This window comes from Theropithecus gelada, chromosome 2, assembly GCF_003255815.1.
Source record: "Theropithecus gelada isolate Dixy chromosome 2, Tgel_1.0, whole genome shotgun sequence".
Taxonomy (NCBI): domain Eukaryota; kingdom Metazoa; phylum Chordata; class Mammalia; order Primates; family Cercopithecidae; genus Theropithecus; species Theropithecus gelada.
The window spans coordinates 48949903-48972203 of NC_037669.1; the positions used below are offsets into that span (position 1 = coordinate 48949903).

General features: G+C 49.7%; 1 protein-coding gene across 1 annotated transcript in view; it reads left to right on the plus strand.

Moving 5' to 3' along the window:
* The first annotated feature begins 2157 nt into the window (after window positions 1-2157).
* The window catches only part of COPG1 (coatomer protein complex subunit gamma 1), a 29023-nt gene continuing 8879 nt past the window's right edge, over window positions 2158-22301 (plus strand). Inside the window, exons 1-18 of the mRNA XM_025376346.1 lie at window positions 2158-2328; window positions 3173-3225; window positions 4000-4080; window positions 4342-4413; window positions 4595-4674; window positions 6349-6424; window positions 6669-6761; window positions 7769-7855; window positions 9160-9317; window positions 9417-9550; window positions 12375-12442; window positions 12661-12849; window positions 16533-16628; window positions 18138-18381; window positions 19828-19903; window positions 20733-20836; window positions 21292-21417; window positions 21730-21798. Coding sequence (XP_025232131.1) covers window positions 2292-2328; window positions 3173-3225; window positions 4000-4080; window positions 4342-4413; window positions 4595-4674; window positions 6349-6424; window positions 6669-6761; window positions 7769-7855; window positions 9160-9317; window positions 9417-9550; window positions 12375-12442; window positions 12661-12849; window positions 16533-16628; window positions 18138-18381; window positions 19828-19903; window positions 20733-20836; window positions 21292-21417; window positions 21730-21798 — 1843 coding nt within the window. The 5' untranslated portion in view covers window positions 2158-2291. The remainder of the gene's footprint in view (window positions 2329-3172; window positions 3226-3999; window positions 4081-4341; window positions 4414-4594; window positions 4675-6348; window positions 6425-6668; window positions 6762-7768; window positions 7856-9159; window positions 9318-9416; window positions 9551-12374; window positions 12443-12660; window positions 12850-16532; window positions 16629-18137; window positions 18382-19827; window positions 19904-20732; window positions 20837-21291; window positions 21418-21729; window positions 21799-22301) is intronic.

The window sequence follows — 22301 nt, forward strand, 5'->3', positions numbered from 1 at the left end:
CAAGTAGCTGGGATTACAGGCGTCTGCCACCATGCCCAGCTAATTTTTGTATTTTTAGTAGAGATGGGGTTTCACCATGCTGGTCAGATTGGTCTCGAACTCTTGACCTCAGGTGATCCACCCTCCTCGGCCTCCCAAGTGCTGGGATTACAGGCATGAGCCACTGTGCCTGGTCATGCCTATATATTTTTTGAGACAGGGTCTTACTCTGTTGCCCAAGATGGAAGTACAGTGGCATGATAATGGCTCACTGCAGCCTTGACCTCCCAGGCTTAAGCGATCCTCCCATCTCAGGCTCCTGGAGTAGCTGAGACAAGACAAAAATCAGAGTTTAGTCCTCAGATGTACCATAATTTCCTTAATCATCCCTTTATTGATAGACATTTAGGGTGTTTACAATTATTTTGCTGCAAACTGCATTTTCATTTTCTTTCTTTTTTTTTTTTTTTTTTTTCAGATGGAGTGATGGAGTTTCGCTTTTGTTGCCTAGGCTCCAGGCTGGAGTGCAATGGCTTGATCTCAGTTCACTGCAATCTCTCTGCCTCCCAGGTTCAAGCGATTCTCTTGCCTCAGCCTCCCAAGTAGCTGCGATTACAGGCATGCACCATCACGCTGGGCTAAGTTTGTTGTGTTTTTTTGTATTTAGTAGAGACGGGGTTTCACCATGTTGGTGAGGCTGCTCTCGAACTCCTGACCTCAGGTGAGCCACCCACTTCAGCCTTCCAAAGTGCTGGGATTACAGGCTTGAGCCACCACACCCGGCCTCATTTTCTTCTTTTGAACAATTTCCTCCTGATTAGGGGTGGGGTTACTGATAAAAGATTTTGAACATCTTTCTGACTCTTGACAATTTTACATGTTGTAAGATCTGTTGTCCCTGGCCTTAGCCTCTGCAAAGCCAGACCCTAAAGGCTGGCCCCAGCGACATCTTCCCCGCCACCAGCTTTGTGGTCACCCTTTTCACCTGGGGCCTCTGTCTCAGCCCCCGGCCTCTCCTCTCCACAAGCCCACTCCTCCTGCCCACAGGGCTGCCAGCTTCCCCTCCCCAGATAAGCTGGGGCCCTGTCGCAGCACTTGTCTGGCTCCTTGGTATGCACTGACCTTAGCCTCAGGGTGTCCTGCATAGGTCCCCAGGAAGATAAACCCTGGGTGATGCTTCATTTACTGCCCTTCCATCTCCCCGCGTAGGCAGTGGATCTAGTTAGCACTCCATAAACATCTAAAGTATTTACAAAATAACGTTGAAGTTCCATGCTGTTTAGTTAGATCTCTTAAAGTTGATAACGTACAAGACAATTTGCATCAGGAGCAGATGAGATAGGGCCCGGCAGATATAAATTAAAAATGCAATTTCATGCATTCATTGAATGAGAACTCACTGAGCAACTACTATGTGTCAACGTTATCCACTGAAGTGAATAAAAGACAAACCAAAAAACCCCAAAAGAGCAAGAAAGTTGCCGGGTGCGGTGGCTCACCGCTGTAATCCCAGCACTTTGGAAGGTCGAGAAGGGAGGATCGCTTGAGCCCACGAGTTCAAAACCAGCCTGGGCAACATCATAGTGAGACCTCGTCTCTACCAAAGTTAAAAAATTAGTCGGGGGTGGTGCGCCCAGCTCTACTCGGGAGGCTGAGGTGGGAGGATCGCTTGAGCCAGGGAAGTGTAGGCTGCAGTGGGCCGAGATTGCACAATTGCACCACAGCCTGGGCAGCAGAACGAGACCCTGTTTCAAAATAAATAAAAACCAGAAAGCAAAAATAAAGTGTTAGATGGCGATTCGAGCTGAGAAGGAAATCAGGCAGGGGAAAGAAACTGAAAGCGAGGAGTGGCTGGCAAGGCTCCCTCGGAAGGTGGCAATAACAGTCATAGACCGGTCACATCAACTGGGTGTTTCCTGCAGGCCAGTGTGTGCCACCAACCTCACATCCCAAAGCCACAAAGACTCACGCCACAGCGCAAAGAGGCAGGGGCTCCTCCTCCTCCCTTGGTACACGGAAAGAGGCGTAGAGAGCAGAGTGGGGACGCTTGTCAGTAGCCCCCGCACCTAGCCCTCGCCCCTCCCTCTGGCTTTCCCCACTCCCGCTGCGGCGGACGCCGGGTTAACTTTTGACATGGCTGCGGCGACAGGAATGAGCGCAGGCGCAGAGCGCGGAAAGCGCCTGCGCAGAGCGCAGGGCGACGTGGCCAGCTGGGGCCCGGAAGTGGTCCCTGTAGAATCACTGTCGCCCCGCTGCTCCGTGCCGCGCCCGTCGAGCATTGCGTTGCTGCATTGCGCCCCACCGACTCCACTATGTTGAAGAAATTCGACAAGAAGGACGAGGAGTCAGGTGAGGGGGCCAGGCCTGGGTCTGAAGGAGGCCGGGCCCCCACCCGCCAAGCCTTCCTTGAGGTTCTCTGTCCTGACCCGGAGGCTGAGGCTCAGTGAGGGGCAGGGGCTTGTGCCAGGGTCCGCAGCTAGTCAGTGGCAGGCCTCGGAGAGCCCGAGCATGCTCGGCTGTCTCACGCTTGTAAGCTCGGACTGCAATTTTCTGGGTGACCTTGGGCGCGTCACCGCCTCCCCCCGGCCTCAATTTACTCATCTGTCAAAGGAGGGGACCAGGCCGAATGCTCTCTTGTTACTTTTTTCTTCCAACCTCTTGGGATTCGCTGGGGCTACGTTGGTACTGGCCATACTGGGGCGTAATCCGCGGAGCCAGCGTCCTGTGACTGGAAACTCTGACCCCATCATTCATTTATTCAGCAAAGTATATTGAGCGGTTACTATACGCCGGGCACTGTACGGTGTCCTGGATACTGCAATAGAGCAAGTAGGACACTCAGTGCCTAAGCTGGGAATATTAGAATGGTTGCACCCACGGTGGAGGAGACAGACATCAACCAGATAATCACACGTGTAATTATTTGCAAATGTGTCATCTGCTATGAAGGAACTAGTTACAGCCAGATGGTGGTCCCTGGCACATAGGAACTTAGTTAATTACAAGTTATATAAATGAACACAAGACATGGCACTATGAGAAGCACAGGACTGTACTAGGGCTGCTAGGAGATTGTGAGTGGTTTGGGGTAGAGTGGAGCCCGCCTAGAAAGGGACATCTTCCCTTTACTATGTCTGGGAGAGTTTTGAAGTTCAGAGTCACAACCTACCTTCTCCATTGTCCTTGACTGTAGGTGGAGGCTCCAACCCATTCCAGCACCTCGAGAAGAGTGCCGTACTCCAGGAGGCAAGTGACATTTGCTCCCCTCTAGCTTCCATCATAAATATTCACCATCAATGCCACTGAAATACCAACACATTCAAAGTGTTGTTTTAAAGAGCAACACGGGAGAAAACTTGTGCCTGGAAGACAGGAAACCTTTGTTCCTGGAGAGAGAGAGTTATGCTTACTTCTTTTTTTTTTTTTTTTTTTTTTGAGATCTTGTCTCACTGTTGTCGGCCTGGGCTGGAGTGCAATGGCATGATCTCGGCTGTCTGCAACCTCTGCCTCCCAGGTTCCAGCAATTCTCCTGCCTCAGCCTCTCGAGTAGCTGAGATTACAGGCACCCACCACCACACCTGGCTAATTTTTGTATTTTTAATAGAGATGGGGTTTCACCATGTTGGCCAGGCTGGTCTTGAACTCCTGACCTCAGGTGATCCACTCCCCCCACCCCCGCCTCCCAAAGTGCTGGGATTACAGGCGTGAGCCACTGCATCCAGCTGCTGCTTTCTTGATTGTTGTCATTCATTGTTTCTGTTTCCAGTTAGTAGATGTTTGCTAACTATCTGCTAGTCAATAGGTTAGCACATCCCTAACTAATATTTACACGAGAGTTCAAGAATAATTAGTAGTTGAGTAAAGAAAAACAAACCCTTTCCTTATGAAAATAAGCTTGTTGCATACCCAGAAAGCCCTGTTTAGGCAAGTCAGTTTACCCTGAGACTTCTCAGACATTGAATATACTTGAAGGGAAATGAACTAGGCTAGAAGGTAACATCCTTGGTCACTTCTTCTTAGGCCCGTGTATTTAATGAAACTCCCATCAACCCTCGGAAATGTGCCCACATCCTCACCAAGATTCTTTACCTCATAAACCAGGTAACAGGGTGAAGCTTGGGGGTAGGGAGAATGGTGCTGGGGGATTGGAGGGGAGTGGACAAATCATGATCACTCTTAGGCTATTGGACAGCCTCTATGTGGTTGTAGACAACAGCTCAGCTCTGGGTCCCCTCAGCATCCAAGTCTCATATGTTGCCCTTGAGCCTCTTTAGGGTCTGGGGATCTGGTATGGGCTGATCCTGCAGGAATTGCTGTCTGACCCTCTGTCCCAAGCTGAGACTTCTTTCTTGATTAACACAGGGGGAGCACCTGGGGACCACGGAAGCAACCGAGGCCTTCTTTGCCATGACCAAGCTCTTTCAGTCCAATGATGTAAGTGCCTCGACCCAGCTTTCCTTGAGAGGTGGCAGCTGTGACAAGGTGGTGGGAGGGCCAAGGAGAGGTGGCCCCACCAGTTAGTGTGGGCTGCCTTTGTGGAGATAGGAGGTATCTTCTCCCAACTCTGGCCCTTAGTGAGCCCGGGCTGATAGGGCTTTTCCCACCTGTCTCCCAGCCCACACTCCGTCGGATGTGCTACTTGACCATCAAGGAGATGTCTTGCATCGCAGAGGATGTCATCATTGTCACCAGCAGGCAGGTCATGGGGTTGTGGGTGGCTCCTCTGATGGGTTCCATTGACAGACCATTTTTTCTTGTGTGTACCAGACAGTGAGACTTTTGGTTGCATATTGCCAGCTGCCCACCCCATGGCAGCTTCCCTGTTATTGCTGCCCACCCCGTGGCAGACACAAATGCTTCCTTTTCTTGATTTGTTTTAGTCAACCAAACCAGCTTAGAACTTTCCCAAAGTCTTGAGTATAAAGAAAGAACACACAAAAAAAACAGAGTACAAGCGGTATACTGCTTACTAAGTGACTGGTGTCTGCTTTAAGCTAAATGATTCAGGGACAGATGTGACTAAAGTGTAATCACTGCCCTTAAGAACTGGGGCTCAGTTCTCTTATTTCTTCCTGCCACAGTTTAGGGTGGGGGGGTCATACATTGATTTGTCGGTTCAGTTAGAAAATATTGTCTGTCAGTCCCTGTGTGTAGCTCTGGGGATGTAGCAGCAACAAAGATAGACATAGCCTCTGTAGCCCCAGAATTTATGGAGAAATAACCAGGCATCAGGCCATTAAGGTAGGGTGTAATATGATTTATCACGGAAGTATTATGGGCTATGAGAGGAGACCAGAAGAGCATCCAGCTGGATTTGAATTAGGAAAGTCCTCCTAGGGGAATGATCCAAGTAGAGTCCTGAAGGATGAGTAAGAAGAAACAGGACAGGACAGGCGCAGTGGCTCAAACCTATAATCCCAACACTGTATCCACAGTGTAATCCATAGGCCGCAATGGGCGGATCACTTGAGGTCAGGAGTTTGACACCATCCCGGCAAACATGGTGAAACCCCGTCTCTACTGAAATAAAAATTAGCCAGGTGTGGTGGCGTGCACCTATAATCCCAGCTACTGGAGAGGCTGAGGCAGGAAAATTGCTTGAACTGGGGAGGTGGAGGTTGCAGTGAGCTGAGATTGTGCCACTACACTCCAGCCTGGGTGATAGAATGAGATTCCGTCTCGAAAAAGAAGAAAAAAAGAAGCCCGGCACGATGGCTCATGCCTGTAAACCCAGCAATTTGGGAGGCCGAGGTGGGTGGATCATGAAGTCAGGAGTTCAAGACCAGCCTGGCCAACACAGTGAAACCCTGTCTCTACTAAAAATACAAAAATTAGCCAGGTGTGGTGGCGCACACCTATAATCCCAGCTACTGGGGAGGCTGAGGCAGTAGAGCTTGAGCCTGGGAGGCAGAGGTTGCAATGAGCCAAGACCGCGCCCCACTGCACTCCAGCCTGGGCGACAAAGTGAGACTCTGTCTCAAAAAAAAAAATTAAAAAAAAAAAAAAAAGAGTAGGACAGAGTGGAGGTGAGGGGTGAGGAGTGCTATAGGCTAAGGAAACAGCACATGCAAAGGCTGGAGAGGAGTGAGCATAGCCAGTTGGGGAAATTCAAGGAGTTACATTCAGGTCACTGGCAGTAGGAAGCTATGGAAACTTTTTAGCAAAAGCAGGGGGATGACCTGTTTGGTTTTGAGTTTTATGAAACTCCCTCCAGCAGCTGTGTGGAGTTAGACTTAGAGGGGCAAGAATAGAGGGAGAGCACTGGTTAGGAGCCTTGTGTAGTAATCTGGGCAAGGGTGGTGATGGGAGCTGGAGAGGAGTGAGCAGGCTTAGGCTTTCTGCATGCTGACAATGCCTTCTTCCCTGCAGCCTAACAAAAGACATGACTGGGAAAGAAGACAACTACCGGGGCCCAGCCGTGCGAGCCCTCTGCCAGATCACCGATGTGAGTCATGCCGGTCCTTCCCTGCTTCCTGGCCTCTCAGTTGAGGCTCTTGGCATCATCTTTTGCATGCTTTGGGGTGTCCCCTATCTCACTGAGCCAGGTGATGTGGGGTGGAGGTGGTGTGCAGGAGCACATGAGAAACACTTACTTCCTCCTCATACTCCTATCTGCCCCCATTTCTGCACTCCTGAGAGCTGCCAAGGACTGACTGGATCTCCTTCCACCCTGCTTCTTTTGCCCACAGAGCACCATGCTGCAGGCTATTGAGCGCTACATGAAACAAGCCATTGTGGACAAGGTGCCCAGTGTCTCCAGCTCTGCCCTCGTGTCTTCCTTGGTGTGTAGCTGCTGCTGGAGCCCTGCTGGGGGTGGGGTAGAAAACTGAAGAAAATTTCAGAGTCACATTCCAGTAGGAAAAAAGAAAGTGTTTCCTTCTTTTTTATTTTATTTTATTTTATTTTATTTTTTTAACCGAGACAGCGTCTTACTCTCACCCAGGCTGGAGTGCAGTGGCACGCTCTCGGCTCACTGCAACCTCTACCGCCAGGGTTCAAGTGATTCTCCTGCCTCAGCCTCTCGAGTAGCTGGGATTATAGGCACCGGCCACTGTGCCCAGCTAATTTTTGTGTTTTTAGTAGAGACAGAGTTTCATCATCTTGACCAGGCTGGTCTTGAACTCTGGATCTCGTGATCCACCCACCCCCCTCGGCCTCCCAAAGTGCTGGGATTGCAGGCGTGAGCCACTGCTGCTGGCCTTTTTTTTTTTTTTTTTTTTTTTTGAGACAGAGTCTCGCTCTGTTGCCCAGGCTAGAGCGTAATGGCTTGATCTTAGCTCACTGCAACCTCTGCCTCCTTGGCTCAAGCCATTTGCATGCCTCAGCCACCTGAGTAGCTGGGATTGTAGGGGTGCACCACCACGCCCAGCTAATTTTTGTATTTTTGGTAGAGATGTGGTTTCACCATGTTGGCCAGGCTGGTCTTGAACTCCTGACCTCAGGTGATCCACCCGCCTTGCCTCCCAAAGTGCTGGATTACAAAGCGTGAGCCACTGCACCTGGCCAAAATAAAGTATTTTTGTATCTGTAAGCCTGAGAGTCCCACCCTTCTCTGTGAAGACAGCCAAGGAACTCTGGGGTGATTGAAGAGGGTCGTGGGTGGATGGCGTTGACCCATGCCTTGGGCAGGGACAATGAGGGTGGGAGCATCCTGAGTTTGTCCATGGTCTCTGAGGACCAGGACAGTGGCGAGCCCCTGAGCTATGTCTGAGGGAGGACCAGAACTGGGTCCAGAAGGTGTGATGGGGACACTTCCTACCTGCCCCTTAATGTGCCCTGTTGCCCACAGCACCTGCTGAAGTGCAGCTTTGACGTGGTCAAGCGCTGGGTGAATGAGGCTCAGGAGGCAGCATCCAGTGATAACATCATGGTCCAGGTGAGATGTGAGCAAGGGAGTGATATTTAAAACACTCAGGCAGGTGGTAAGGCACTGGCCGGTTGGCATGGACACTTGCCACTGAGATCCTTGTGACTCCTGGCCATAGCAGGCTTTAATCTTTTTGTCATTGGATCATGGGAAGAATTGGAGGTCCTGGGTTAGAGAATCCAGGGTACCACTTCGGGGGCTTGGGTTAGAGACTGCTTACCAGCTGGTGCTGAAATATTCAAGTGTTTTGATAACCAGCTGAGTATTGTTTTGGAGCAGATGATGTGGCAAACTTGGCCAAGGCAGGCAGAGGGCTGCCTAAATTTAGGCCTTTGCCAACTTGGCTTTGTTATGATGTGTGGAATTATCTTGATGAGGCTTTCATCCACTTTACTCTTCCTCGGTGACCTAGGCCAGGCGTTCCTTTTATCTCTCTGGGTCGTGATTTCCTTGTCTGTAAAATACAAATGAAGGTTACTGCCTCACAAAGCAGCAAGGATGAGCCGAGATCATGCATGTAACACATGACCCATCTGGGGCCTGCCTGTCGGCGCTCCCTGTGTGTTTATGTATTCCCTTCATCTCTCATCTGTCTTCTCATCCTTTGCATGATTCTTGTCTTCAGGGCCAGCTGTGGCCCCTTAAAACACTTATGAGAGGGCCAGATAAGCTTCCCACATAGAAGGCATCCACAGCTGCCATAACTTCGCCCTCAAATGTCGCTTCTTTAGGAAACAAAAAAAGAGTATCGAGGACAGGAAATAACTATGAGACCTCACATCTTTAGAAAGGGAGTCCCTGGACTTCAGACCTAGCTTTGTCAATACCAGCCAGGAGTCTTTGGGCAAGTCAGCAGAGATAAAACTGTCTACCTTCAGGGTTGTTGTGGGTAATGCAAGATTTCATGGCTAAGGTGTCCCACACAGTGACTTATAAAACATGACCGTGCTCGGGGTCTGGCTCCCACCTTCTCTCTCTCATTGTCTGATTGAAAGCACTAGGTCTCCCACATTGCTTTCATCTTTGTGCTGTTTGTTATCCCTTTCCATATTTGTATTTATGCTGCCTGTTAGGGCTCTTGCCGAAGTGGGAGTGGGAACAAGAACCACAGTTATAATTCTGTGGTTTGTGAAGCATTGTGTGGAGAGCTGTGTACAAAGAGTACCTGGGGCAATTGGCATAGCCGCTGTGTGTAGTAGCTGCTACGGTGCCCATCTTAGAAAAGAGAAGGCTGAAGGACCCACCCAAGGCCACACGGCCAGTATACCCAAAACTGATACATTTGTACTCTGTTGCTGTCTCCTGTCCTATAGTACCACGCATTAGGGCTCCTGTACCATGTGCGTAAGAATGACCGCCTGGCTGTCAATAAGATGATCAGCAAGGTCACACGGCATGGCCTTAAGTCTCCCTTTGCCTACTGCATGATGATCCGGGTGGCCAGCAAGCAGCTGGAAGAGGAGGATGGCAGGTAACGGCTCTCATCTCTCACCAGCTAGATGATGCCTCACTCATCCTACCATGCTGGGCCATCCCCAACGTTTTATTGCCGTGCTATGTTCTTTTGTAGCCGTGACAGCCCGCTCTTTGACTTCATCGAGAGCTGCTTGCGCAACAAGCACGAGATGGTGGTATATGAAGCTGCCTCGGCCATCGTCAATCTGCCAGGCTGCAGTGCCAAAGAGCTGGCCCCAGCTGTGTCAGGTCACTGGGCGTTCCTTCACCCAGCCTCCCATGTTTATGCTTGCCGGGAACTAGGCCTGGGTCAGGGGCTAGGGGAAAGAAAGAAAATGCTCTCAAATAGGCCACACACTGGTGTTAAGGAGTCCATACCTAGGAAGCACCTGCCCTAGACACTATGCTGGGGCCCCACTTGTGTCACGTTTTGGGGGTGGGCTGCTGTTAGTTCACCTGACCGCTGAAGAGGCTAAGGTAAGGCTCAGGTCCACTCTGGAGTCTGTTGGGTTGGCTGGCCACAGGAGGAGGCCTGGTGGAGGAACCCAGGATCTATGAAACTGGTGCATGTGAACTGGGGCTGAGCTTTTCCAAGTGAAGGAGAGAATAGTATAGAGGGTCGTTCTGAGCCTCTAACTCTAGCACTGGAGCAGGGCAGCCTGGGATAGAGCCCTGGCTCTGCCCCTTACCAGCTGGGCAAGCCTGGCAAGGCCACCCATTCTCTCCATGCCTTCCTTTTCTTTTCTCAGATGTGGATGATAGATCATGCCTATTACATAGGGTTATATAGCCAGAAAATGTGTGATCTAGACAAATTGCTTAGAAGGCAACATGTTTGTTGTTTGCTGTTTGCTGTTTTTTGTTTTTGCTTTTTAAGGTGGAGTCTCGCTATGTCGCCCAGGCTGGAGTGCAGTGGCGCAATCTCAGCTCACTGCAACCTCTGCCTCCCGGGTTCAAGCGATTCTTCTGCCTCAGCCTCTTGAGTAGCTGGGACTACAGGCGCCCGCCACCACGCTTGGCTAATTTTTGTATTTTTAGAGAGATGGGGTTTCACCATATTGGCCAGGCTGGTCTCGAACTCCTGACCTTGTGATCCGCCCTCCCTGGCCTCCCAAAGTGCTAGGATTACAGGTGTGAGCCACTGCGCCCAGCCGTTGTTTGCTGTTATTAAGGGGAAGCCAGCAGCCTTGAGTCCTGGAGTCTTTGGTGTCTCTGTTCAGGGCCCTGCTCCCGGTGTGGGAATCCCCCTGTCAGGGAGGAGAAAGCCTGTGAAGAGGTGCAAAGTGGTTGGTAGTGGAAAGTGGGTATGTTGAGAGGCTAGAAAAGGAGAGGCACTCAGGGTGAGAAACGTGGATTCAGAGTGGAAGAGAATCTCCCTGGTGGTCTAGTGGCTAGGATTCGGCGCTTTCAAAGTGGAAGAGAAGTGGGGAGTGTTTTAGAACAGGCCAATGGAAAGCAAAGATGTTGTGGCAGGAGAGTTAGATTTCCAGGTTTTGAGAAATGATTGGGCCTCCTGTTTTTCTATTATTCTCTACTATAACAGTGTAAACTTGGTCAGGGAAACAGATGGAGTTCATGTTTGGAGAGAGAAGTCTCCCTTCCTCTTTAGAAATGAAGAAAGAATGAACTGCTAGGCACAGTGGCTCACGCCTATAATCCCAGCACTTTGGGAGGCCAAGGTGGGCAGATCACCAGGTCAGGAGTCTGAGACCAGCCTGACCAACATGGTGAAACCCATCTCTACTAAAAATACAAAAATTAGCCGGGTGTGGTGGCACACATCTGTAATCCCAGCTACTCAGGAGGCTGAGGCAGGAGGATCACTTGAACCTGGGAGGCGGAGATTGCAGTGAGCCGAGATTGCACCACTGCACTCCAGCCTGGGCAACAGAGGGAGACTCTATCTCCAAAAAAAAAAAAAAAAGAAAAGAAAAAAGAATTAATGAATTCACTCACTGATTTGGGTATTCATTCATTCTTATTATATCCCCCGTATTTCCAGAGTAATGAAAGATGTAAATAAAGTAGGGTCGCCGGGCGCGGTGGCTCAAGCCTGTAATCCCAGCACTTTGGGAGGTCGAGACGGGTGGATCACGAGGTCAGGAGATCGAGACCATCCTGGCTAACATGGTGAAACCCCGTCTCTACTAAAAAATACAAAAAAACAGCCGGGCGAGGTGGCGGGCGCCTGTAGTCCCAGCTACTCGGGAGGCTGAGGCAGGAGAATGGTGCAAACCCGGGAGGCGGAGCTTGCAGTGAGCTGAGATCCGGCCACTGCACTCCAGCCTGGGCGACAGCGCGAGACTCCCTCTCAAAAAAAAAAAGAAAAAAAAATAAAGTAGGGTCTTCAAAATAAACATTACGAAAAAAAATTTTTTTAAGTATTAGAGAATAAAAGCCAAGTTATGAAGAAAGGAACATAGATATTCCAGAAAACAGTAGTCATCTTCGCTCCTATGATTGAGTGCCAAATTTAGCTCTGAGCTTCCTGGCAGCCAGGGCAAGGGAGGGATATGGTACCCGAATGGCTGTCATGTAGTTAAAGGAAATAAACCATTTGTTTAAGAGAGGACTTAGTGCCGAGGGAGAAGTTCTGTTGGATCCTGTAGACACAATAGGAGACAGGTGTAGAATGTTACTTCACAGAGGTTAAGTGCTCAGGCTGCAGGTGCAGGCAGTCTTAGAATTTAATCTTGGTTCTGCCACTTACTGGCTGCCAACCTAAAGTTTGCTTTCCCCTTTGTGCCTCAGTCTCCTTACCTGTAAAGTGGGCTAGTGGTGGCTGCAAGCTATAGAAGTGAGGCATGTCCACTGTATAGCACAGCACCTGGCACACAGCAGATGCCCAGTGAATAACAGCCCTCACGGGAACCCCTGGGCACTCACAGACATTATGGCCTCTGTCCATGGCTCAGGTGCATAGGGTGAGGGGAGCTCTCTGTCTTAGGTCGGGATGGGGGTGTCAGCAGGGAAATGAGCTGAGCAGAGGATTTGAGTCAGAACAGCTGCCCCTGGTTTTCCCAGCTGTCCAGCAGTGAAGGCAGCCTGACATGTGGCGTCCATCTCCCCACAGTGCTCCAGCTTTTCTGCAGCTCACCCAAGGCTGCTCTCCGCTATGCTGCTGTTCGTACCCTCAATAAGGTAAGAGTCCAGGTTGGGGATTGGAGGAAGCTGTCTGATCCAACTGGAGGTGTGTCCTAGCCTCTGACCTGGCTGGGAAGGATAATAGCCCTGGTCACAGTTACTTTCTTCTGGATGGTGAGATGATCTCATCCAAAGGACTTCTGACTGGGCCAAACCATCAAATGTAGTGACAGCATTGGGGTCCTGCCCTCTCTGTCACTGTCCTCCCAAAACAGGTTGCCATGAAGCATCCGTCAGCTGTGACAGCTTGTAATCTGGATCTGGAGAACCTCGTCACAGATTCAAACCGCAGCATTGCCACGCTGGCCATCACCACCCTCCTTAAGACGGGCAGCGAGAGCAGCATCGACCGCCTCATGAAGCAGATCTCCTCCTTCATGTCAGAGATCTCAGATGAATTCAAGGTACCTGCTACTCCCGGGACACCCATGGCCTCCAGAGAAAGGAGCTCTATCCCTGCTCTCTGTGGCCACAGCCTTCCTGCCAGGACTGATCTGAGGGGCTGGTCAGCCTTGAGGACTCAAGAGGAGGCCAGCGCATTGCTTGGCCTTCAGAGAAATGTGTGTAGTCCTGCCTCCAGGCCTTCATCCATATCGTCCCCTTGTACTGAAAGAACAGTAGTTTCCAGGCCAGTTAAGGGTTCCTTGATTTGTTGTCCAAGTATTTCTTGAGCACTTGCTGTCTGCTATGTAGAGTGACAAGAGGGGAACATAGCAGTGAACAAGGCAGGTGCCTGCCCTTCTGGAGCTTCCTTTCAGGGGATGGGAGAGGAACAGTAAACAGGTTAAGAAAGGAGTAGATGAGGTCATCTCAGGCATGGGTATTGCAGTTAAGAGTGTAGAAATACAGCAGGAATGATCCTAGGAGGAGCATGGTCTGGGAAGGCCGTTCTGGAGGGTGACATTTGAGCTCAAACCTGAATCAGTGCAAAGAACCAGGAGGAAAGGCAGGAACGAGTCAAGGAGAGAGAAGGCCAATGGGCAGAAGAGCTGTGGGGCCAGTGCAGGTGACAAAGTCAGAATAGACAGGGCTCAATCATGTAAGGCCCATGGTCAGGTAAAGGATTTTGATTGCAAGGAAGACATTGGAAAGGTGTTCTTTTGGGACAGGGAAGGATGTATTTTTTGAGCTTATATTTTGAAATAATTCGGCCGGGCGCAGTGGCTCATGCCTGTAATCCCAGCACTTTGGGAGGCCGAGATGGGCGGATCACAAGGTCAGGAGATCGAGACCATCCTGGCTAACACGGTGAAACCCCATCTCTACTAAAAATACAAAAAATTAGCCGGGTGTGGTGGCGGGCACCTGTAGTCCCAGCTACTCTGGAGGCTGAGGCAGAGGAATGGCGTGAACCTGGGAGGCAGAGCTTGCAGTGAGCCGAGATCGCGCCCCTGCACTCCAGCCTGGGTGACAGAGCAAGACTCTGTCTCAAAAAAAAAAAAAAAAGAAAGAAATAATTCATAGGAAGTTACAAAGAAATATACTGAGAAGTCCTATGCACCCCTCCATCAACCCTCTCCTACAGTGCCAGCATCCCATGCTAGCACAGGACAATGTCAACCAGGAAAGTGACACTGGCACGATCCATAGACCTCATTCAGATTTCACCAGCTACACAGGCAACTCCTGTGTGTGTATATATATGAAGTTCTTTGCAAGCTGTCACGTGGAGACTTTCAAAATTGCCACCACAGTGAAGACACTCAACTATCCATCTCCACAAGACTCTCATGTTACCTCTTCATAACCACGCCCATTCCCACCGCTCTATCCCTAACCCCTGGCAGCCATTAATTTGTTCTCAATTTCTGTAATTCTGTTATTTCACAATTTTTAATTAATAGAACATGTAGTATGTCACCGGAGAGTTTTAGAGCAGACAATAATATGCATATATTGTGGTAAATTCTGTAGTGTGGATTATGCAAAGTAGGCAGCAGTCTACTCTGCCTGTGGGTTACAAGAATACTTTGCAGGCTGAAATGACACAGTGAGACTTGAATATTAGATCCTTCTGGGACTGGGCACAGTGGCTTGTGCTTGTAATCTCAGTGCTTTGGGAGGCCAAGGAGGAAGGATCACTTGAGGCCTGAATTTTCAGACCAGTCTGGGCAACGTAGGAAGACCTCATCTCTACAAATTTTTTTTGTTATTTTTTTTTGAGTCGGAGTCTTGCTCTGTTGCCTAGGCTGGAGTGCAGTGGTGCGACCTCAGCTCACTGCAAGCTCCACCTCCTGGGTTCATGCCATTCTCCTGCCTCAGCCTCCTGAGTATCTGGGACCACAGGCGCCCACCACCACGCCCAGCTAATTTTTTGTACTTTTTATAGAGACGGAGTTTCACCGTGTTAGCCAGGATGGTCTCAATCTACCTGACCTCGTGATCTGCCTGCCCCAGCCTCCCAAAGTGCTGGGATTACAGATATGAGCCACTGCACCCAACCTACAAAATTTTTTTTTAAAAATTAGCCATATGTGGTGATGCCAGGTAGTCCCAGCTACTTGGGAGGCTGAGGTGTGAGGATCACTTGAGACCAGGAGTTCAAGGCTGCAGTGAGCCATGATCATGCCACTGCCACTCCAGCCTGGGTGACAGAGTGAGACCTTGTCTCAAAAAAAAAAAGGCCGGGCGCGGTGGCTCAAGCTTGTAATCCCAGCACTTTGGGAGGCCGAGATGGGTGGATCACGAGGTCAGGAGATCGAGACCATCCTGGCTAACGTGCACGGTGAAACCCCGTCTCTACTAAAAAATGCAAAAAACTAGCCGGGCGAGGTGGCAGGTGCCTGTAGTTCCAGCTACTCGGGAGGCTGAGGCAGGAGAATGGCATAAACCCAGGAGGCGGAGCTTGCAGTGAGCTGAGATCCGGCCACTGCACCCCAGCCTGGGCGACAGAATGAGACTCCGTCTCAAAAAAAAAAAAAAAAAAAAATTGGCTGGGCACGGTGGCTTACACCTGTAATCACAGCACTTTGGGAGGCTGAGGTCGGCAGATCACTTGAGATCAGCAATTTGAGATCAGCCTGGCCAACATGGTGAAACCCTGTCTCTACTAAAAAAGTACAAAAATTAGCCAGCATAGTGGCTCACACCTGTAGTCCCAGCTACTCCGGAGACTGAGGTAGGAGAATTGCTTGACCTGGCTGGGAAGTGGAGGTTGCAGTAAGCTGAGATCGTGCCACTGCACTCCAGACAGAGCAAGACTCTGTCCCCAAAAAAAAAAAAAAAAGTGCTTCCGGAGCAGAGTGGAGGGGTGACTGGGCAAAGAGACTGTTGGAGTAATTCAGAAGGAGAGGATGGCGCCTGAACCAGCGGGAGTAGGAGAGGAGGGACAGCGCAAGAGCTTTTTGAGGAATAATGCCTATTGGCAGGGTTGGTATGAGGGTTGAGGGGTGGATGTCAACAGAGATGATGCTATTTTCTACTTTGAGCTGACAGTGGTGCTCTTGACTAGTTTGTGGGAGGAGGAAAACATGGAGTATTGGATGAGGGAAGGGGAAGGAGATGGAGATGATTGTGGTTGCAGACATGTGGAGTTTGAAGTGCTATGGGTACGAGGTTGAGTTGTCTTGCAGGCAGTTGGAAATGGCAGGTCTTGAGCTCAGACAGGAAATAAATATTGGGAGTCAGTGGCATATAAGAGGTGGTTAAAGCCATGGGAGGGGATAAGATTGCCGAAGAGACTGTGAGAAGAGAAGCGACCAAGGACAGAATACCCCAGAGATAGGCTTAACCAAAGAGGAACCAGAGGAGATGATGGGTGGGAACCATCAGTGGGGGCCAGTGGTAGGGAGAGAAGCAGGACAGGTTGGGTGGAGGGGACTTGGAGACTTAAGAAGCCTGAGTAGAAGAGCAGAGTTTGGGGGACCCAGAGTCTGAGAGTCTGACACTGGGGCTGTTGGCACTGCCCTGGGTGGGCTCAGGAATTGTGCCCTTACAAGCGTGGAGTTGAGTTCCTCTGGTCTCCTTGCCCTTGTGTCATGCCCAAGGCCTGGCCTTACCAAAGGAAGGACTCAGTGGGCACTCAGGGCACTGAGTCACCCCATCTTGGTGTCAGGGCCTGCTACTCATGCATGTTTATTTCATTCAGGTGGTGGTTGTCCAGGCCATCAGTGCCCTGTGTCAGAAATATCCTCGCAAACATGCAGTCCTCATGAACTTCCTGTTCACCATGCTGCGGGAAGAGGTAAGAGTCAGGGGCATTTGGGGGATGCCAGGTCTCTTGGTGCAGGGAGTGACCTGACCACTGGCTCCATGCTCAACTTTGTGCGTGTGCTCATGTTAGCCCGTTGACCAACTGGTTTTCATGGTGCCTGCAACCCTTTAAACTCCTTGTGGACATGTAAACATGTACCAGTTGCTAGTAATTACAGTAATAACTATGACTCACCAGCCTGACTTTAAAAACTGGATGTCCTGAGGTGATGCTTGTGCAGAAGATGGGAAAATGCATGTTCTTTTCTCGTGGACTCTAGTGCAGAAATATTCCGGACCATTCCAGGAGCTCGAGGGGTGGTTTCTTGTGAAACTGGTGCTAATAATGCGACATGGGTTCTATTTCTGTTCCTGATGTGAATTCTGATTCACGTATGCCACCTTTTTTGGATGTCTCAACAAAACGGGTTAATTCTTAGGAGCAATAGCAAATGTTCATGGAGTAGATTTGGTTCCTCAGATACATGGTACCCCTTTCACCCAGCCCCAGAGTGGCCCATGGACTGGGCAGTAGAGGAGCCATTGCCTTGAGTGTCTTTGCGTTTCCCAAGAATGTTATAGAAGGCACTAATGTTTAGTGAGTTGTCAGCTAATGGGCCGGGCACTTTGGTGATTGTGTTTGCTTTTTTTAAGTAGAGATGGGGTCTTGCTGGGTTGCCCAGGCTGGTCTCGAACTCCTGGCTGTAAGTGGTCTTCCCACCTTAGCCACCTGAGTGCTGGGATTACAGGTGTGAGCCATCATGCCTGGCCAGGTCTAGCACTTTGGAGACACTATGAATGATAGCAGTTTTTGTTTGTTTGTTTGTTTTTTCTTTTGAGTAGGAGTCTTGTTCTGCTGTCCAGGCTGGAGTGCAGTGGCGCGGTCTTGGCTCACTGCAACCTCCACCTCCTGGGTTCAAGCGATTCTCCTGCCTCAGCCTCCTGAGTAGCTGGGACTATAGGTGCCTGCCACTATGCCCGGCTAAGTTTTTATATTTAGTAGAGACGAGGTTTTACCATGTTGGGCAGGCTGGTCTCAAACTCTTGACCTCAGGTGATCCACTCACCTCGGCCTCCCAAAGTGCTGGGATTACAGTGTGGTGGCATGATCACGGCTTACTGCAGCCTAAACCTCCTGGGATCAAGCAATCGTCTCACCTCAGACCCCCAAGCAGCTGGAATTACAGGAATGCACCACCATGCCTAACTAATTTTTCTATTTTTTGTAGAGATGGGGTCTCTCCATGTTGCCCAGGCTGATTTCGAACTCCTGAGCTCAAGTGGTCCACCCACCTCAGCCTCTCAAAGTGCTGGGATTATAGGTGTGAGCCATTGTGCCTGACCAGCCTTTTGTTTGACAGGAAAGAGTGATAGAGGCCCAGAGAACCAAGTGCCCTGTCTCCAAGTTCTATGTTTGGACAACTGTACTTGGTCCAGCTCAGGTCTTCAGCTCTTTTCTGGAGAGAGCAGGCTGCTTGCTCAGCTCAGCTTCTCTCTGCAGGGTGGCTTTGAGTACAAGCGCGCCATTGTGGACTGCATCATCAGCATCATTGAGGAGAACTCAGAGAGCAAGGAGACAGGGCTGTCACATCTGTGCGAGTTCATCGAGGACTGCGAGTTCACAGTGCTGGCCACCCGTATTCTACATCTCCTGGGCCAGGAGGGTCCCAAGACCACCAACCCCTCAAAGTACATCCGCTTCATCTATAACCGAGTGGTCTTGGAGCATGAGGAGGTCCGGGCAGGTAGGTCTGAGCCAGGGCTGAACTTGGAAACTTAACTGCCCTTGAATAAATGTCCCAGCAAAGGGACCTGAGCCTCCAGTGGGGACTTGTGCACTCACTGTTCTTGCTGCACAAGCTGTTTTTCATAATATCGTAGGCAGGACCTTACATGTCATCTAGTTGAATGGTTCTTTGTTTTTTTTTGTTTTTTTTTTGAGATGGAGTCTCCCTCTGTCACCAGATTGGAATGCAGTGATGCGATCTCGGCTCACTGCAACCTCCGCCTCCCGGGTTCGAGCGATTCTCCTGCCTCAGCCTCCCGAGTAGCTGGGACTACAGGTGCACGCCATCATGCCCAGCTAATTTTTGTATTTTTAGTAGAGATGGGGTTTCACCATGTTGTCCAGGATGGTCTCGATCTCTTGACCTCATCATCTGCCTGCCTTGGCCTCCCAAAAGTGCTAGGATTACAGGTGTGAGCCACCGTGCTCAGCCATGGTTCTTAACCCCTATAATTTGTTGTGTTTTGTTTTTTTTTTTAAAAGTATTTTTTTAATTAAGACTGGGTCTTGCTATGTTGTCCAGGCTGGTCACAAACTCCTGAGCTCAAGCAATCCTCCTGCCTCAGTCTCTGAAAGTGCTGGGATTACAGAACCACTGTGCCTTGCCTTAAGTGGTTTTTTTTTTTTTTAACTTTCACTATATGTTGATGTTTAGCTTAAAAAAAAGAAAGCTGGCTGGGCGTGGTGGCTCACGCCTGTAATCCCAGCACTTTGGGAGGCCGAGGCGGGCAGATCATGAGGTCAGGAGATCGAGACCATCCTGGCTAACATGGTGAAACCCCGTCTCTACTGAAAAATACAAACTATTAGCCGGGTGTGGTGGCGGGCGCCTGTAGTCCCAGCTACTTCTTCTCAAAAAAAAAAAAAAGCTTTGTTGAGGTGTAATTCATATGCCATAAAATTCATGCATTTATGTAAGTTTACAATTCAGTGAGCCACCATCCTATTCTTTATTTTTAATTTCTTTTCATGCCCCCACTGGACAGATTTTCTTCTTTCAACAATTGATAATCTTTAAGTAATTTTTCCCTTTCTCATTTATATTATTCTGAGCCTTAACTGCAAATTGACGCCATTTGGATATGGAAGGTGGGGAGCTTTACATTATAGCCAGCTTCTGTGACCTCATCATGGTTAATTTGAAAATAGCTCCTGGAACCTTAGAATGGGAGCTACTGATCCCATCTGGCTCCCTTCTCCATTAAATAGATAAGGAAGTTGAGGACTGGGGTGGCGCCAAGATCCACCCAAAGCCACTCACTGTGTTGATAGTGACTTTGGGCCTTCTGGCTTGAGACTTCTTGCCTCTGGGGCTCTTCTGCCTGAAGACCCATTCTGAGTGCTGGAAGTGCCCAGTGAGTTGTCAGGGTGCATTGGGTAAATCACATTCGCTTCCTAAACACAGGTGCTGTGAGTGCTCTGGCCAAGTTTGGAGCCCAGAATGAAGAGATGTTACCCAGTATCTTGGTGTTGCTGAAGAGGTGAGTCTAGACCCAGGGGCCCTAATGGGAACAATATTCCCTTAGACTCAAGCAGCTTTCCTTTGTCTTTATTTTTTTTAACTGAGAAGGGAGAGAAAAGTTACAGCTACTGATTGTAGAAAAAAAAGAGAAAGCATAGAAAAGCATGAAAAACAATGCTGTACAAATCGCACCAACCAGATGTGACAATTGGTAACTTGAATTATTTTGCCCACTTAAAAAAAATAGCTGTATTGAGGCTGGGTGCAGTAGCTCAGTAATCCCAGCACTTTGGGAGGCCGAGGCAGGTGGATCACGAGGTCAGATTGAGACCATCCTGGCTAACATGGTGAAATCCCGTCTCTACTAAAAATACAAAAAATTAGCCGGGCAAGGTGGCGGGCGCCTGTAGTCCCAGGTACTTGGGAGGCTGAGGCAGGAGAATGGTGTGAACCCGGGAGACGGAGCTCGCAGTGAGCCGAGATCGCACCACTGCACTCCAGCCTGGGTGACAGAGCGAGACTCCATCTCAAAAAAAAAAAAAAATCTATTGAGATATAATTCACATACCATACAATTTACCCATTTAAGATGTGTAGTTTGATGGGTTTTAGCATATTCACAGAGTTATGGAGCCATCACCACAACCTGGGTTTAAAACATTTCATCATCCCAAAAAGGAACTCAGTGTTCATGAATGTGGCCTCTCCTCACTCCCTCCACCCTCAGCCTGGGGCCACCACTAGTCTACTTGTTATCCCTATGGACTTGCCTCTAATGAAGCCCTGCAGGATCCCTCCTGCCATCCCTGCTGGGCCCCAGTCAGGACCACCTTGTGTCCCGGCTGCAGGTGTGTGATGGATGATGACAACGAAGTAAGGGACCGAGCCACCTTCTACTTAAATGTCCTGGAGCAGAAGCAGAAGGCCCTCAATGCAGGCTATATCCTAAATGGTGAGTCATTCCCTAGCTACCTTGGACTCAGCACCTTACTGGAGCTGTGGTTCTTCTCATCACTCCCTGGGCAGGGGAAATCCGAGGCAAGATGCTCTTGGCTGGACTTGCCTGGTAACCACATGGCATCACGGTGACCTCAGGAGGTCCTGGGTCATTCAGGTCACACCAGTGTGGGTGGAAATTGTCCAGTGAATTCAAACTCTCATCATTAATAAAAACTTTATTTTTACAGTACTTTACCCTTTACAAGTCACTTCGTATGTATGTTTATTCCTCACACCTACCCTGTAAGGGAGCATGTATCTGAGAATGAAGAGGCTTAGAGAATAAAGTGATTTTCTCAGGGTCGTACCACTTAGGACTTGTAACTTCGGGACCCAGGGCCTCCATGGTGGTCCCTGGTGCGCATTTTGCTCTGTCTGCCAGACATGGTGACCTCTCTTCGCCTCTAGGTCTGACTGTGTCCATCCCTGGTCTGGAGAGGGCTCTGCAGCAGTACACTCTAGAACCATCAGAAAAACCTTTTGACCTCAAGTCTGTACCCCTGGCCACAGCGCCCATGGCAGAGCAGAGAACAGGTAACACCTATACTCCTCCCAGAGGCCATCAAGGCCAGGCCTCTGTCAGAGGGTCTGCATTGGCTGCAAAGCGACTAAACCTAACTGGGACGGGTGGGAGTTATGCTGGGAGGAGGAAATGATCCTTTCCGCCTCTGGCTCCCAAAAATAGAGACACACATACACACAGATGTGTGCTCTCTCACATGTCCTGTGCTTTCCACTCTCAGGAGGGTTAGTATTCATAATCCCTGAGTAACAGCGCTGGGGTCACCACCATACTGCCCCATGACTGCAGCCGTTGGTCATCATGTGTATAATTTGCTCCTGCAGAAAGCACCCCCATCACAGCAGTCAAACAGCCTGAGAAAGTGGCAGCTACCAGGCAGGAGATCTTCCAGGGTGAGTCACAGTGGTTGGGGGGTGCTTGGGACCTGGGCTCAGTTTCCTCAGGGGGATCAAGAGTAAGAACTGTCATTTATTGGTCTCTCCTGAGTGCTGGGCCCTTGAGATGCTTTAGACCTAGTATCACATTTGACCCTCAGATGGTGGTTGTTAGGTTCCTTCAATATCTGAGGAATTGAAAGTTCAGAGAGAGAAAGTGGTAGGAGCGGCTGGAATTAAGATCCAGATCAAACTGGCTCAGTGCTGCTACTGGGCCTCAATTTGGAGGGCTCAGGTCCCTGGAACCCAGGCCAGTTCAGAATGTCTGATAGAGCAGTGCTGGGGTTCAAAGACAGTGGTACTTTTTTTCGGGTTCCACGTGTGTTCTGTCCACATTGTCTTGTAAGGTTTTTTTCAGGTATCCATCTATCCTCTGGTGTTGCATTTTTAAGGGGAGAGGCTGTGTGTCTAATTGCAGATTGTTTTATCCACTGAATTCCTACTCAGGGACTAGCATAGAC